This window comes from Eretmochelys imbricata, chromosome 3 (genome assembly GCF_965152235.1).
Source record: "Eretmochelys imbricata isolate rEreImb1 chromosome 3, rEreImb1.hap1, whole genome shotgun sequence".
Classification (NCBI taxonomy): Eukaryota; Metazoa; Chordata; order Testudines; family Cheloniidae; genus Eretmochelys; species Eretmochelys imbricata.
The window spans coordinates 170,020,362-170,038,700 of record NC_135574.1 but is presented as its reverse complement, the minus strand read 5'-3'; the positions used below and the strand labels follow the sequence as shown (position 1 = coordinate 170,038,700).

Here is an 18,339-nt window from a genome sequence, read left to right as displayed (position 1 = left end):
ATTTACTAAATTAGGGAGACAACAGTAATACGTAATAATAATAATGGTTAAAATGTTCAGAATTGGGGCTGAGATTTTCAAAAAAGGGCTGCTTAAAGTAAGGCTTCAAAGTCCACATTTAGGCCCCAGTTCAGTAAGTTATTGAAGCATGTGCCTAACTTTAATACATGAGTAGTTCCACTTAAAGTTAGGAACCTGCATAACCAAATAATGAAACATGCATAAGCCTACCAATGACCATTGAGCTAGCCAACGTGGCCACGGTTGACGGTGCTACACTAGACACTGTGTAGCGAAGTTCACAGGCCAGGCTCAATCCTATGAATCCACAAATCTCTGGAGCAGCACTGTGGCTGGTGCCAGGTAGGGTCAGGGCATGCACCCCTTTGTACACTGATATAGAGTTTGAGAACCCAGTGTGGTGGGGTGTTTTTGTCCGACATGGCCAAAGAGCATGCAATGCCACTTTCAAATATAACGAGTGACTGAAAGAAGGCCAAACCACTGAGATTATGACATTTCGCATAGTCATACCACTTTATGCACAGGATTTGGTGCTGACAGTGCACATTAAATGTCTCTGCGGCTCCAAGTCTGCCTGTAAGAGGGTCCAGGTTTCTGACCCATATGGCAATACAGGTAGCACACAGGTTTGATAGATCCCAAACTCTGTCTCACCGCAAAGATGGTTTTGCATCCATAAGTGAGGCATGGACTTCATGCAGGAGGTGGCGAGACTTATTCTTGAAGAACATCTGGTTTGCTGCATCTGTTTGAATTCTGCTTGATGCCTAAGTAAATGAACTCATCAATGCTCTCCACAGTATTTGATCCCACTTGCACTGTGGGTTCTGGTGGCCCAGCTCCAAGGTTCTGGATCTTGGTCTTCTGCCACAAGACATTCAATCTTGTAGTGTGTGTGTGGCCTCTTAGTGGGTGGAGCTGAAATTTTCTGACTTCTCCAAAAGCAGGGCAGCATCATCAGTATAGTTTGGGTTGGTGAACACTTCTTGACTAACCTTGTTTCTGACATGTTGAACAGCAAATCCAAATATCCAATTGACACCTCAACAGAACAGAACTGGGGAAAGAATGCATTCCTGCTGCACAACTGAGGTTGTGCAGAAACATGGCAAAAGCTGTGGACCTATGTACACTTTTACTGGTACTGGTATGAAGATTGTGCACCAGATTCAGCAGAATATCTGGAACACCAAATCCTTTCTGTGCGAACCAAAGTGCTGACCTAAAGACCGAATCAAGAGCCACTCTGATGTTGATATATGCCATGTGAAGTGGGCATAAGTACCCTGCTAAAGCTGGGACTGATTTTCAAAGGTATTGAGCACGCACGGGATTTATTGGCGCTTGGCATCTTGGAAAATTAGGCCATTGCTATTTATGTGTCTAAATATATAGATTAGGAGCAACATCAAGCACCTAAGTTTGGAAACTTTGGCCAACGTTTAGTAGCATTCCATAATGCTTATATATACAGTGGGAGGTAAGGAATTACTTTGCAAAAGGGGGAAAATGAGGCACAAAGGTTAACATTTTCAAACTTTGATTCTAAAATCAAACAGCTAAATGAAGTTGAACTGATTTTCAGAAATGCTGGTCACCCACAGTTCCCACTTTATTTAGACCACTTCTTAAAAATATTCCTGGATATAGTTTTAACTTTAGGCACACAAGTTTGAAAATGTTGACCTGAGTGACTTAAGGTCACTCAGCAGTACAGCTAGGATAAGACCCAGAACTCCCAATCTCTAGTCCCATCCTCTAATCACTAGATGCTAACCTCCAGAAGACTGTTATTCACTTCTGAAGAATTAGGTTTCTCTTAAATGCCTGTTGTTAGAGGATGTTGCCTTATGCACAGATGTATAAGATACTCTTACGTGAGCACTTCTTAAAATAAACCCTTAGCCTGAAGGATAGGCAAGGCACATGAGCCACAAAGGGCATATCTGCCAATTTCGAATTGTGCCATAGGGTCAGTGCAAAATGGGTACGTTTTCTAGATGTCTACCAGAGGGGACTGTGTCAGATATATATTAGTATTTGAAACTTTGTAGACCCAGTTGATGTTTCCTGATTAATTTGATCCTATGATGCAGTCGAAAATACTATGAGTCCTTTCAATTACCGATGTGAACACTTTTCTCACAAAAATGTTTTCAAAACACAAAAAAACAAGAAAAAATGGTCTTGGATATAGTTGGCAGTTATTGTGCTATTATATTTACTCAAAGACTATATTTTGAGCACATATGCTCAAATAAATGGGAATTGCCACCTGCGATATGAAGCAATATAAAAAGGCTAGTTTCTAGAGCTTCAAATATTTTCTTAAAAATTAAGAAAAGCAGAGGATATCACTTTACTTAACTGTCTGTAGGGCACAATTTACCAGGTTTTTAAAATCTACCAAAAAAAAAAAAAAAAAAAGGTGGTCTAGGTAAAAGCTCATCACCAATCCAACATGGTAAACTAACTAAAAAAAAAGCAATTAAGCACATGTATGAAATACTCCAGCCATCATGGGCAAAAACTTTTTAAGATGATCATGGCAAAAGCTATTTGCCCAGATGTTATAAAATTAACTAACCATTTAATATTTTCTTAATTATTTTTCCATTTCAATTAATGGTTTCAAAAAACAAAAAAACAAACAAACAGATTTTCCTATAAAAATAGATTTGCACTTAAAGATTTGCTTCTTACATGACTATTTTCCTGGCATACCAGTTTAAGTCAGAGTGTTTGAAATAGCTGCCAAGTAAAATAATTATCCTTGAATTTAAAAGCTACCTGAGGGCTCAACAGTGCCAGTTCTCCATATGTCTAGTAGCAATTCATTTTTCTTCTTTAATTTTAATTGAACGAAAAGCTCACCCTAAAAAACAAGTTCAATCCAAATGCCAAATCAAATGGTATTTAAAGTATATTTTTGTGTCAGGATTTGAGCACCTGCTTAGTTAGAAACTATTATTATTTGGGTAAATCCTACAGTTCTGTATTACACTTTTTTCTTTACATACAGGTCCTCTTAATATAAGCTTTCTGTATGACGGATATTCATTTGAGTCTTTAAAGGTTTCACAAAGCATGCCTCAAGAGCCAAATGTAGTCCACGGAGCCTCCCTGAAACTATAGGGTGAGGAGGAGTCTGATTAACTACACTATTTTTATTGCTGGGAAATTCAAACAAAATAATTTCTATTCATTTTGGACCCAGTCCTGCAAGGTGCTGAACAGCTCCAGCAAGGTGTAAAGTCAATGGGCATGTTCATGGGAGTTGTGGAAGCTCAGCACGGTCTAAGATTGGGCTTCTATCAAGGAAGATACAAACACAAGCAAATGGTGTGGTCATACATGGATACTTTTAATACAAATCATTATGCAAATTTATAAGGCAACTTACAAGCACCTCTTGGGGTCCTGGCATGTAGCCCATTTAGCCATTTGGGTCAAAAAGGCTGGGCACCCTTGCAGACTGGAGCATTTATATCACTGAATTTCTTTGTCCAGTTCCACTTGGTGCAATGTTATGACAATCATTCTTATCACTTGCTAAGGGTTCAACCCTCTGGTCAAGTGATCACCTCCCCCTCTTTAGCTCTGTCACTCTAGTGAGGGTTATAGACATTTCTATGGCTGCAATCCCAGATAAAACAGAATGCTTCTCCCTGCCTTTAACAAATGATTCTAGCAGCAGCTGGGAGTGAAAAGGCATTGTCATATGCATACTGACACAAAAGAGAAACCAATTAACACGTTTTCACATGGTTTGTTTTTGCAATATGATTTTATAAAAAAGAAATCAGATTAATCGACCAAAAGGGACCGTTATGATCCTTCTAGTCTGACCTCCTGCATACCACAGGGCATGGAATTTAAACATCAAGCCCAACCATGATAATGACAGTCGCAAAACTCAAGAGAAAGCACTGTACATAATATGGACGGGTTTATTTTGATATTTGTCATCCTAACACAATCTTTTGTATGTATGACTTCTGCAGACCATCATGCTGTAAAATTAACTGTGAGTGTACTGTACCTTTAGGCCCTTTTCCTGGCGTGGATTCTACAGTAGTTTTGCTCCATATAAGCATTATCCCTCCTGAGTCTCCAGTGAGCACATCTCCATTCCCCAAAAATGCCAAACACTGCACAAATTTGGGTTTTTCATATTTCTGAAATGGAACAGCAAGAGAAATTAGAGTGTAATTGTGCAGCCACATGCACACCCACATGTGTAAAAAACAGTTTCTAGTTTTCATAATTTATTTCTTCATCCAACACGTATAATAAGGACGGTGGTCCAATTTCATACCTGGCATAAGCGGCTAACTCCACTGACTCCAATTATATTCATTTATGAATCTGGCCTAGCGCAAAAATATTTCTTACCCCAAAAATCCCTTGCTTTCTTGCTAGTGAATTGCCACTCCAGGTCCAAAAAAATATGTGAGATTTGCCACAAGTTATGATTGTGTTTGCGTCAGTTGGATGGAATTCTACAGCAAGCACAACTTCATTTGTAGTCTATAGAAACAATGAAGAAACCATGAGCTTAATGTAATATTTATTCAGATGGATATTAATTTTCTATTTTACACACACACACACACACACACACACAGAGTTTTACACAGATAAAAAAGAGTATATAGGGTATTGTGAGTATAAATGTATATATACAAAAACATACACACAGATCTGTGTGGATAAGAATATATATTAGTTTGCTGTTGACTTTTACATTTCTGAAAGATTTCATAAGATTTTTAGCCAGAAAGAGAGGTTTTATTAATCTGAAATGATCTTTTGGCATAGCATTCTTTCCCCCGCTAAGCATGCCTTTTGCAAAAGAAAACAAGAAAAAACACAAGAGATGTTTTTTGGATGAAATAAACAAAAACTTGCTGCTGTCTGATTTCAAGACACATATGAGCGTCTCATTGTTTTGGATAATGGATTTATGATAGAGGTAACTCAGCCAATCATAATACACTTGGCTTAAGTTCACTCATTTTCTGAAATCCTATAAAAGTTCTCTTTGGTTCTTCCCCCCTGCTCTGAAAAAGCTACATAACTCACAGATAATAAATATAGCCCCCTATAGTCTCTTACTATAAATAGATTGGGACTTTTTACAAGTTGGATGTACCTTTACTGAATAGTAATAGCTAAGCAAATTTTATTATTTTATTAATTTTAAAATAATCTTTCATTTTACCAATAAGATATTTTACAACAGATTCCTTTTTTTTACAATTTTTTCAGATAAGACTCGTTTGCTATCCAGTAATTAATACAAGTTAAGTGAAACCTGTACAAGACAATACCTTTAGAAGGCAATCTCCGGTGCAGATTCAACAAAGCACTTAATCAAATCTTTGCGTGCCTTAAAGTATGTGCATTTAAGCATTGGCTTCAATGGGACTTAAGCATATGCTTAAATACTTCGCTGAATAAGGACCCATGAGAGTATCCCAACTATCCCCATATGTATTTAATAAATTCTTATTCAAGGTCATTAGAAGACCATAGTGATTTTTGTTGGACACCTGTGGTAACTTAAATGATATTTCACTGTATATGTGAAACCACACACGTATATACATAATCATGTATACACATGCACACACAAACTTTAAACCCTATAACTATTAGATTTTAGGGCCCAACCCTGAAAGGTGCAGAGCACCTCCTGAGTGATGCAGAACACCTTTAACTCCCATTAAAGCCAATGGCTGTTGAACGTGGTTCAGCAACTTGCAGGATCAGACCCCAAGTTGAAACTCTGGGGCACAACTTGCCTGCATTCCAAGAAATAATTATGACCATCCAAGAAAAAAAAACAAAAAAACCCCCCACCTCAAGATACCAGATTTCAGGACTGAAGTACTACAGAATTTAGAAACCAAAAGCATTTATAAAATATAAAGAGGTCTTTTTAAATTAACACTTGAAACTGCTGATGTTAATTTTTAATAAATCTTAATACCAGGAAAATTCCAGACGACAGGAAGGCTACTAATGTTGTGTCAATATTCAAAAAGGGTGAGAAGAATGACCTAGGAAACTACAGGCCACTTTGTCTAACATCAATCCTGACAAAATAATGTTTAGCCTAAATATGATTAAAAGTTAGCACCAAACAATATCAATAAAGCATATGTTTAATGGATTCAGAACTGGCTAATTGATATATCTGAAAATAATAGCTGTCAGTGGGAAACCATCTTTGAACGGGGGTGTTTCTAACGGTATTCTGCAAAGATCGGGAGTAGGCCTGACACTATTCAACATTTTCATCAATGGTCTGGAAGTAAATATAAAATCACTGTGATAAAATTTGCAGATGACACAAAGGACTGGGCTGTGAAAGAGTTCTGAGAGCTAACAGATGTGACAACACTCTCGTCACTTACACACTAATTAGCTGCCCCCCAGAGAAGACTTGACTAAGGAATGGAGTAAACGTAATCAGACTGTGGACTGAGGGTGTTAAGGACTATCCCTAGCATTAGCTGGGAGGGTAGTTAAAAAGCACAGGAGGGAAATGCAAAAGGAAAGAGAGAGAGAGGGCTAGCAGAGAGCAGGGGAAACAAATTCTCCAGCTGGCAAAATTGTTTCCTCTTCCTTTCCCTGGAGAAAGGGCTGAGGAGCGAAGGACAGGGTAGGTAGAAATGCTGCACGGGGGTTGTGATGGTGTCTTGGCAGAGTTAACAAATAACTCACAGACATCTAGAGAATGTTGGTGAGGGAAGGAGAGGAGCTTGCCCTGTTACAAGGGCAGTCATACATAGTCATCTGGAACACTTGGTAAGCTAGGCCCAATCAAACAAAATGTGTTTTAATACAGCCAAATGTAAAGCTATAGATCTAGGAACAAGGAATGGAGGTCAGACCTCCAGTTCTGGTGCCCACATTTTAAAAGGATGTGGGAAAAACTGAAGAGGGTGCAGAAAAACAGCTACAAAAATTATTCGAAGGGTGGAAAAAATGCCATACAGTGACAGCCTTTAAGAGCTCGATCTGTTTAGTTTATCAAAAAGAAAACAGTGTATAAGTACTTTCATGGGGAGAACATACTGGGCAGAATGGCTGGAAGTTGAAATCAGACATATCCAAATAGGAACTAAGGCACTTTAAAAAAAAACAAAAACAAAAAAAACCAAACAGTGAGGATGATGAATCATTGGAGAAAACTAACTAGAGCAGTGGTTTACAAACTTTTTTTTCTGGTGATCCAGTTGAAGAAAATTGTTGATGCCCGTGACTCAACGGAGCTGGGAATGAGGGGTTTAGGGTGTGGGAGGGGCTCAGGGCTGGGGCAGAGGGTTGGGGTGCAGGAGGGAGTCAGGGGTCTGGGCTGGGGGATGAGGGATTTGGGGTGCAGGAAGTGGCTCCGGGTTTGAGATGGGGGCTCAGGGCTGGGGCAGGAGGTTGGTGTGTGGGATGGGGGCAGGGCTCTGGGGGCAGGCTGAGGATGAGGGGTTTGGGGTGGAGGAAGGGGCTCTGGGTTTGGAAGGGAGACTCAGAGCTGGGGTAGGGGATTGGGGCACGGGATTCAGGCACGGGCTTACCTCCGGCAGCTCCCAGTCAGCTGTACAGCGGGGGTGCAGAGACAGGTTTCCTGCCTGTCCTGACACCACAGACTGCGCTGTACCCCGGAAGTGGCCAGCAGCAGGTCTGGCTCCTAGGCAGAGGCATGCAAGCAGCTCAGCGCAGCTGTCACCGACAGGCACTGCCCCCCCAAGTTCCCATTGGCCGCGGAGCTGGTGCTCGGGGCCGGGGGCAGCGCGTGGAGCCCAGTGGCCCCCCCACCCACCTAGGAGCTGGACCTGCTGCTGGCTGCTTCCGGAAGCAGCGCGGTGTCAGAACAGGCAGGGACTAGCCTGCCTTAGCTGAACAGCACCGCCGACGGGACTTTTAATGGCCCAGTTGGCGGTGCTGACCAGAGCCGCCACGACCCAGTGTCTTACATTCCGACCCACAGTTTGAAAACCACAGAAGTGATGGGTTCTTCATCTGCTGATGTTTTCATATCAAGACTGGATGTCTTTCCAGAAGATATGCTACAGCCAAACACAAGTTATGGTCCAGTACAGGGTAAAAGGGCGAAATTTTATGACCTGTGATGTAAAGGAGGTCAGACTAGAAGATTTAATGATGTATTCTGACCTTAAGCTCTATAAATAGCTGAATATTGTACATCTCATCAGGAAGCCAGCAACTTCCATCTAGAGATTATCTTTTCATTCACATTTCAGAATGGGATAAGGGTCAGAAAAGAGAAAAATACTGTAGTACCATATGGTAAACATTTTAAAACTTAAGGGCTGATTCTGGTATAAAACAGAAGAAATTCCACTGAGGTCAGTGGAGGTAGTAGAGCAGTGTAAAACAAAGGTGAAACCAGAATCAGGACAGTAATATTTTCAAACATAACTGTATTTTGATGACGCAACATTAGTTTCCATGAAAACAAATGGCAAATCAAAATATCGGAGAACTGGAAGCCAGAAAATCCCTCTCAGTAGTCAGTTCTGGCTGTCATAGAGTCAGCTCTAAAATACTTATCCTTACCTTATGTTCATGTTTTTGACCCTTGCTTCCAAACAAAGAGGATGGAAAAGCTGCTGACAGAGAGCAGGCAGCTGACAGTGTAAGAGTAAGAACTCCCACTTGTAGATTTTGGCTACACCCAGATGTGCCAGTTTCAAAAAGCAGTAGCAAATTTTATTTATCCTTTGGCCCCTTAAACTCCCCAGGACTTCAAAGAGAAAAAGCATTAATGAAAAAAGTTTTTCTCCCCCTAAGGAGTCACTTTGCTTTTAATGGTCTTTATACTTGAAACCCTTTAAACTTTTATTTTAAAAAAAATGTTGAAATATTCATATCCCCATATATAAAATCAAGAACAAATAGTGTGTGGTGGAGTTATACTATGCACTGGGGCTTCTTGGATGATAGAAGATTGCCTTTGGATTTGTGCCTCTCAGTGCACCAGATGCATACATAGATAGCCACATGAGAATAAACTGCACATGTGCTGTATAAATTATATCTCAGAATATTTGCTTAAGCAAAGTGTCCTATTTACCTTTATCTCTGCTACCTTTGATTTCCGCTGCCAGTCCCATACAGTCAACATGTGCTCGTTAGAGTCATCAATCACACACAAATGAGAACCTGAATCCTTTAAAAAGAAAGCCATAGACAGTGTTGTCATATCACATTTTAAAATAGGATAAGGTATGATTTAAAACCAAACACAGCAGTAGTATATCACTAGAATGCACAAATAAATATTGTGTCTATGTGAATAAGCAAAAGTTTAATATATTTGGATATTTTCCTTTATACTTGGAACTGTGAAATCTAAATTCAGCTTATCATCATTTCCCAATAAACAAATGAACCACACTTTAGATGGTATTCTGGTAGACTTTGAAAGCAGGCATTGTCAAGTCCCCCTCACCACCACCTTTTAATACCTTTTTAACCCTATTGTTTGCATAAAATACAAAATGTTTTGTCATCTACCACACTTGTCCCTTCCCATTTGGAAAATATTTTCCTTGTCTGTTTCATTTGGGACATGTAACTTTCTTGGTTCATTTCTTTAATTGTGACAATAATATTAACACTTAGCATATATATCATGTTTTATATTTTCAAAGCTATGTATACATAGCCAATTTAGACCTCACAGCAATAACTGTTAGAAGCTCCATTTTGCAGATAGGAAAACTGAAGCACAGAATACATTATTAAAGTAAGAGCATGTCTAGGTATCAAATTTAAATGTCTGTTCTCCCTCTGCAATAGGCGGCAGCTTAGCATTTAAGTTTTACATACTGTAAACAGTTTAAATGTTTTACAACAAGAAGTTACTGAATAAAAAGAATCAATGATAACATAGTTAGGGACAAATTTTTAAAAGTGTTTAAAAGACAGGCCCAGGATCCTTGGGGCAAAAATATGCAGTATTTACAAATGAACATGGGGGGCCGGGGGGTATTACTGTAGTACCATATAAAAAGCAGGCATTTAAGTACCCATTGGTGAACAGATTTGGGACCTTCTTTTTCTTTTAAATGTGGTTCCTAGAGTCCTACCTACATTCACTAACAGATTATGACAATTTTCAGGTGGCTGAAATTTTAACCTTAAATGACAGTACAATTTCCCTTTAAAAGTGAATTTGAAACAGAATGCTAAGTGTACAAAACTAAACTAAGAGGCCTTATTCTTGCTTTGGTTACATGAGCTGCTCTTATTGGGATTAGTGGGATCTGTAGAAAACTATGGCCCTAGGGTATTTCCTGCTTATTGTCCCTATAAGGCACCATATGACAGCTATGTTTGGGATGTAAAATGCTTGTTTTTAAATTATGTGTTGTTAGATTATTATGGCTAACCTGAAAATGTAGCCCTAATTGGTCTAAGCTGTAGCTGCAAAATGGCACTAACAAAAATGGATGCTGGCCCTTACTGTTCTTCTAAGATTTTTTTGATGGCATTTTCTCTACTTCTTAGAAAATAAGACTGAAAACTTTTAGAGGTATAAGAGAGGCCTTTTAGAGGCGATGAATGTATGACATTGAAATTGCATTTATACAGCTCTGTGGGCTATAATTGTGTGCTCTAACGAGCTGGAGGAAATAATGGTGTTACCTTAAACTGTACTATTTTGTTTCTATAATATGCTGGGGAAGGTGAACATTTATTCTTTTTAACAGCAAAGTTTTTTTTGTCACTTCTTGAGGGCACAGCTCAAACATAATTAACAATAATAATTTTAGCAGCATAACTAAGCACCAATTTAATCTTGTTTTATTTATTTAATTTCTTAATTGTGGGAGATTTTTTCTTTTAATTGGGGATAAAGGGAGATGGCATCTTTACTGCCCTACATATGGCTTTGGCACCCTACCAGGAGGTCCTTATTCATACACACTTATGGCAGGTGTGCTCATTTAAAAACCACATTATGATGGATGATCTAACTGGATGATAATATGAAAGGCCTGAAGGGAAGAAGTAATTTGGAGCCCTAGGTCCCTCGATTGCCGTAATGATGGACAATGGTAGATATGAAAGAATAAACCACTGAGGACTAGACTAGGTGTCTGGAATTGGATATCAGCCCCTGGTTTCAAATGGGGAATAATCTCAGAATGCAGAGCACTGGTTGGCAGGGACCTTCCACAACAGCTTCTGCAGTTTAATGACAAGGAATGAATGACATCCTAACTTTGCATATATTACTGAAAACTTGCTGTGATACTGAAGAATTAGCCCAGATATCGCCTAAGAGATACTAAATTCAATCTGAGGCACAGGCTGGCTGGGGTGGTGGAGTGGCTGTGCTTACTGCTTGTAATCTTAAACGCAGATCATCTCCTCAAAATTGGGTATGTTTCAACATGGTCAACTAGTGTAAGTGTCATAGAACAAGATAAACATGGGACTAAGTAGTTGTTTACAGCCCACCCTCTGTATCTAGGATTTCCTGGCTGAGTTCCCAAATTTGACCATGGAATCAACTTAGTCTTAGAGTCACTGAGGCTAATGATCCTGGATGAATTATGTCCACGAAAACAATGACTCTTCTTGGTTGACTCAAGATGTCCTGGCCTCTGACAACCACAGAAAAGTCACAGGTGGTTCACAGATTTACACAAAGCTGGTTGCACTCTGGATTTTATTTTAGATATAGTACTGGTGACTTGAGGCTGGAGGAGTGCAGATTATACTTGGCTAGAGTAAGAGCATGAACTTCATTTACTTTGAGGTTAAGCACCACCTTCCGGGTAGGGAATCTTTTTTATTGTGCCACCCTGAGATTAATGGACCCAATCAGGTTTCTGAAATCTCTGGAGGAGAATATTATGCAACAGATGGGCAACTGTTAATAGCATGTCATGATTTTCTGATTATGTTTTATCATCATCTACTCCTGCGGTGTTTCACACACACACCTTCCCTCCTAATCTTCTGAGCAGCTCACTTAGGTATTCAGATGATCTGCAACAGATTAAACATGCTGGGAGAGGTACAATGCAGATGACAAAAACGACATTTTGGGATTTTATCAATCATGACAAAGAATTTTGAAGTCTTATGCCATGGCCATGATGGAAGCAAAGAACACTCTTCTCCAGCATATCATCATCTAGGAAGTCCCGATCAAAAGCATCATTCTGGTTAGTAGGCCATCTGATTAATTTGATCCACCCCTACATACACCCACATGAGTGCTTCTCACTGTGAGGAATGTTCTATCCACTTTATAGATCAGATTGTGTTTGTCTCACCCTGATATAGAATTGTTTCTTATGAAGTAAACAAAGTCGTCTCTGATTAGCTTCTTTGATTCAGCCAGACTCACTCCGTAAGGTTCTGCTGAGCTATTGGGAAGCTTTGGGCTGCAATTTGAGAAATACATTCCTAATGGTGGGACATCGACTCTACTCTTGATAGACACAATCAATACCTTCCTAAGCAAGGCCAAAGTGCTAACATCTCTCAAGCAATCAATTGTTATTTCTTCTATTCAAGAAACTGCCTCATAATATTGATAATCTGGCAAATTATTGCTATGTCCTCTTTGAGGAAGATTATGACAAGGAAATTCTTCCATTTTCTGGATTTCCGATTACTAGAAACCCTTTCAAACTTTGTTTAGATCTGGCTACAGCTGAGAAACCACCCTGACACAGGACTTTAGAAGTCACTTTCCTCACTGATCTGGCAAGGTACACCAAAAGGTCTATATTTTTGCACAGGCCTTTGCCTGAAGAAGAGGTATGGCATGAGAGAATGAAAGGTTACTTGGAACAGGGAGTTGTTGATTCTTTTAGTTCAGTATTTATCAGAGTTTTCCCAGCTAAGATACAAAACCTAGGCATGGCTTCTTGCCATGAATTATCCACATTCCACAGTCTTTTACAGTCACAAAGAATTGTGCAATTGCAAAGAAACCACAGCTGATTTCAATTGCTGAGGATGGGGAAAACCTGATGGAAACAAATGGGGCACTGGGTCAGAAGCCTGGTGGAGAGGAGGTAGAGCAGGGCAGGGACTGCTGATGGGTGGGGACTGGTTGCCATGAGCTGCTTGCAGCACTATGAGGCCTGATGCGGGTGCTGGGTGATCAATGGGCTGCAGTGTGAGAAAGGAGGAGCTGCTATTGGATAGCACTTCTCCCTTCTCCTCCCAACCCAACTGTACTCTATCCTCAGGTGATGGTAGCTGGCTTCCTCTTCCATGAATAGAGATGGTGTTGAAGTGGGAAGGGATGGGGAGAGGGGATACCAGATTGAGCAGGACAGCAACATCTTCTATTCCCCTTCATTTCCCCATCTACAGGGCACAGAATTATACTGTATTTGATTCTCAACCAGTGGGGTCAATATCCATGTGAGAATCACTGCTTTGGACAAATTTTTCAGGGTGGGTGTACTTAAAGGAAACTAACGATTAATGTATGCATATCTGGCAAATCTTATGGGAAGCAAAATTATGATTTTGAAATGAAACATATTCCAGAGTTTAATATTTTCTCCATATTCAGCAGATTTGATAAGACTTTTTCCATTAAAAAATGCAGGGCAGGCTGGACAAATGATTTTAGCAAAATCTATATTTGTTTTATATAATAGTCAAAATTAACAAAATGAAACAGCTTGATAAAGTTACTAACAATTTTTCTGGTCACAAGCTTTTGATGGCCTAGATAACAAGATTGCTCGTATTTGGTCTAAATTTTTAAAACCTTTATGCTTGCCATTAAGAGGAGCTGATAAGACATTATTTCTTAAGCAGACGGAAGTGCAAGCAAGGGGTTTGTTGTTTCCTGTCCTAGGATGAAACTCTAGTACGACGCAGAGAGAAAATAAATACTTTGCATCAGAACTTGCCAAGATTCATCTTCATGAACTTCCTAACAGAAACAAATCTTTCAACATGTGTTGAAACAGAAATGCAGTACAGCCTTCTCAATTTCTATTCTACGTATTTCTCGTAAACTGTTTATTGGTTGTACTATTCTGCTGCCACTATTTTACATGTGTAACTTTCTGGGGGTTTTCCTAGAACTATTTTCATTGCCCTAAGTTGTTTTAATGCAATGTATTTAACTTTCCAAACATGCTTCAGTCCCAAGATAGTTCAGCTAGAAAACCACAGTACATATAACACCTACAGGTGTTTCTGTCTGACTTACATACAGTATGGTAAATTATTAAAAAAATGCAATTTTTTTCTTACTGCTTTTGAAAAATCCAGACACCCCACTCCACGCTCGAAAGTGCCGAGGCCAATAACCTGCAGTGTCATCAGGCTCACTGAGTCCCATACTCTAACATGGGGCTGCAAAGGCTAAGTAAAAGCAATTTGATAAAAACTGTTACTGAAGGCTAAAATGTCACATGCAGATTTAATCTTACATTAAGCAGATACTGACTTCTGTTGATGTCAACACCACGAATTATTGACCTGTAAAGTAAATATTGACTAAAGTGAAGATAAATAATTATACATTAACACCTTACATTTATATAGCACCTTTAATCTCAAAGGATTCTAGGCAAGATTTACAGACTTCTGTATAGCGACTGCTTTACCTATCACCTCTGGGATGGAAACAGAGCAGCGTTGTCCAATTTAAAATGCAGGGCAAAATGTAAAATACCTAAGCTGAAATTTGGCCAATATCCTGATCTCACACACACACACGACCTGGGTTTTATCTCATACCAAAAATGGCACATGCAGTGCCATGCAGTGCATCCTAGCATCGAATCAGGTTAATGCTTCAGAATTGACTCAGGTTAGACAGGACTGAATCACCTACACCCCGCTTCCTGCTGCAGCTTTTTCCATGGTGATGTTCCATCCAAGTGATATCCAGGCCCAAACCTGCTTGATTTCACATATTTGACAAGGCCACAGCCCACGATGGCTTAGTATAGCTTAAGAATAAAGTCAGTATTCACCACAAAAAGATAATAAATCATGATGTTGACAGAAAACAATTCTAAAAGGATTACTTCAACAGCCGTGCAATGGAAATCTTAACTGTAAACAATACCAACAATAAAATCACAATTATTCTTTGCAGCAAAATGGGATGAATTGCAAAGTCTAAGTATTGGTCTTATTTACAGTGCATCTACTACTTGGACCACGTTCATTATAAAATTCTACTGTATGTCATACTAGCTATATTAACTCAGTAAAGATGAACTGATCATTTAAATTCCAACAGACCAGTTTAACAGCCATACGCAGGACTGGTTATGGGTACTCTCACTCAGCTGGGTGAACTTACTGTGCAGCTTGCCAAACCCTCAAGGCTTGCATAGCTCATGAAGTCAGGTTTCCTTTTCCTTGAGGCCATAAGAGTACATGGGGGCCTCTAGTTTGAGTCAGAATCTCTTTCCCTTGGGGAGAAGACTGACTAGAATAAGTGTGGAAATCCTATGGCCCTCTTGCACGGATTGCAAATTCCACATTTGTGTGGGAAAGAGAAGCAGAAATATGTGATGCATACCACACGAAAAAAGGCTTTATAAACTTCTGCTCTTTATAATGTGCAGTTGTGTACTTGATTTGTATTCATTTTCTTATGCTAGAGGAATTCACAATCACCTTAAAAAACAGGAAAAATAAATATTTATCTAAATGTAACACACACAAATCATAAATAGAGGATCGAGGGATGAAAAGAATGAAGTATGTATGTTTTATCCTGATTTTCAAACAAGATACTATTCCTCAGCAGCTCTATTACTCACCCTTCCATCTTTATCCACTCCAGCTAGCTGTCCTGTGGCAATCCTAATTTTGTCTGGATGAACTGCAAGGCTAAGAAATAATGTCAACATGGAAGATATTTGTTAGGGATATTCCACATTCTAATGCCCTGCTTTTGCCATTACAGCTCTTCAAAGTGAGATGCAATTTTGTAGTCCTTTTATCTGTGTGAACAGACGTTTCACACAAAATATGCACACAGGAGCAAAGAAAAGATTTTGGGTAAAATTTTCTAAAATGCTTAAGTAACTTAGGAGCCTACGTTTTATTTTCAAAAATGACTTAACTTAGGATCATAAGTCCCACAGACTTTCAATGAGACAGTCTTGACAATTTTTGAGTCATACTACTTCAGGTATGTGTTATCTAAAGATAGCCTCACTGGTGAAAATCCTTAGTGTAGAAGGATAAATTGGTATAAGCCATTGTTTGTTCATGTGCATGTTATATTGCTTTCTAGCAGGTGTAAAACACCCCAGATACTGTAATTTGAAAGCATACTGCCTGAATCTGAGGCCAATAATCTGGGTGTCATCTTTGACTTAGTTCTCATCCACTTTCTCTGTAACATCTGTAAGATGAGAGAGCCAGTGGAGGAAGGCAAACTGAGGGTTGATGTGGTCAGAATGATGGATCAGGAAAATCAGTCCAGCACAACATCGTGACTGAATGTAAAGGGGGCAAGATTGGAGGCATCAAGGCCATAGGAAGTGATTACAGTAAATAAGTCACAAAACAATAAGGGTCTAGACAACATATTTTGTTGTCTGTACAGACAGAAAGACCACTTCACCAACACATCGAACATCCTTCTCACCTTTATGGCCTTCCACCAGATAAACCTACATTACTTCTCCAATAGAACATCTAATTAAAGTCAACCATTGCCTTTCTTCTGCTAAGGATACTGGCCTTGACTGCCTGCTTTCCACATGAGCATCTTTGTGCTGACTCCCAGGCTATCCATTAATCCTTAGGAATAACCCCCTTTCAAAGTTTGCAAAGCCACTACCCAACTTCATACTTTTGTAAATCCTCCTTAAAACCTACCTTTGCCATAATGTCTGCAAATCACTCCCACCTGGCTTTGGCTGGGCTGATGACAACTCTGACCAGTATTCTGACTAGTTTATGCTGCTATTCCTGCCTCTAGTACACTGCTCCCCCACATCTGTGTATTCCCATCACTTTCTGTTTAAATCCAAGACTAAACTCTCTGAGGCAGGGACTGTCTTGTTGTCATGTGTTTGTACAGTGCTTAATACAGTGGAGCTCTAATCAGGGCCTCCAAGCACTGCTGTGATGGAAAATAATAAAAATGACAAAGATGACAAAATAATAATAAAGCAACAAATGCCCCTTCAGTTGGAGGATATTAAATGAATATGAAGTTGTATCACAATAAATTATGGTATAGTCACACAAGCAGGCATTTATAACCAGTTGTTATATACCAACCATTTAACACAGTCTGTATGACCCAAGTAGTGTCGCTGAGTTCTCTCTTCATAGTTAAATAATACCACTATTGATGCTATGAAATATACTATTTCCCCGGTAGGAAGGAGATATACGTTGGCTCGACAATCTCTTCCACGATACCCATATCTTTTTTAAAAAGTCAAGGTTTTAAATAAAATAGCGTATGAGGATCAGTTTAGAAAGGCTTCCCTGTGGAGTTCTCAAATGTTAATACCTTTTCCTTTTTAATTTCCCTTGTGAACCTCTGAACCAGACATTATCCTCATCAAGGAGCATTACATTTGCACCAATATGTAGCTTTAACAAAAAATATTGCACATGCAGAAGAGTTCAGGAAACCAATATGCTGTCAGTTGTTCCCATTAACAGAAAAAGAAAGCATACATAAAAATATGCAGAAGTATGAAGCATGAAACAGTGTCAGTTTATAAAGTGTAAATGTGAAATTTCATTAGGTAATAAGAGCACTCACTGTACCGCCTTAACGTGTTTCACAGCAACAGAATTGCGTCAGACAGCAGACTTTGTACTTTTGCATTCCAGAGTACAAGTGTATCAGTTCCACTGGGCCTCTTAAAACAAGTGTGTGAAAATTCCAAATGCTCCTCAGAAAAAGGCAAGATACAGCAAAGCAGCTCCACCATTTGGGAAATGGAAATTTAAATATAAAAAGGTCGTTAAAAAATAAGACCAAAGAACAAGATAGGACTAGATAGGTACATTTACCCAATCCATATTAAGTTGAGGGGTGTGGGAGATATGGTGGAGGGGGGAGGGACCCGTGCTGATCAGTGGATACAGAGCCTTTACCGATTTCAAATCCAACCTAGTTCAGTAGTGCTTAAACCTAGTTACCATATAGCTGCTTGGTGTCCTGTGTAAGGACGTTATGTTTATTTAATGTACCTATCTGCTCCTGTTTCAATCAAGGCTCATTACATACAATTACAAACACTAACTTTACCAGAATATAAAATAACATCTATAAAACCTTAAAAACAGATTTACTAA

At 39.2% G+C, this 18,339-nt stretch overlaps 1 protein-coding gene across 4 annotated transcripts in view; it reads right to left on the bottom strand.

Annotated features, from left to right (window-relative positions):
- EML4 (EMAP like 4) overlaps positions 1 to 18,339 on the bottom strand; it is a 254,826-nt gene that overhangs the window by 44,207 nt on the left and 192,280 nt on the right. For all 4 annotated transcript variants that reach the window (XM_077813843.1, XM_077813841.1, XM_077813842.1 and 1 more), the window contains 6 exons: positions 17,305 to 17,454; positions 15,828 to 15,897; positions 14,299 to 14,409; positions 9,125 to 9,220; positions 4,420 to 4,554; positions 4,067 to 4,202 (listed from right to left, as the gene is read on the bottom strand). In XM_077813843.1, the coding sequence (XP_077669969.1) occupies positions 4,067 to 4,202; positions 4,420 to 4,554; positions 9,125 to 9,220; positions 14,299 to 14,409; positions 15,828 to 15,897; positions 17,305 to 17,454 (698 nt within the window). The remainder of the gene's footprint in view (positions 1 to 4,066; positions 4,203 to 4,419; positions 4,555 to 9,124; positions 9,221 to 14,298; positions 14,410 to 15,827; positions 15,898 to 17,304; positions 17,455 to 18,339) is intronic.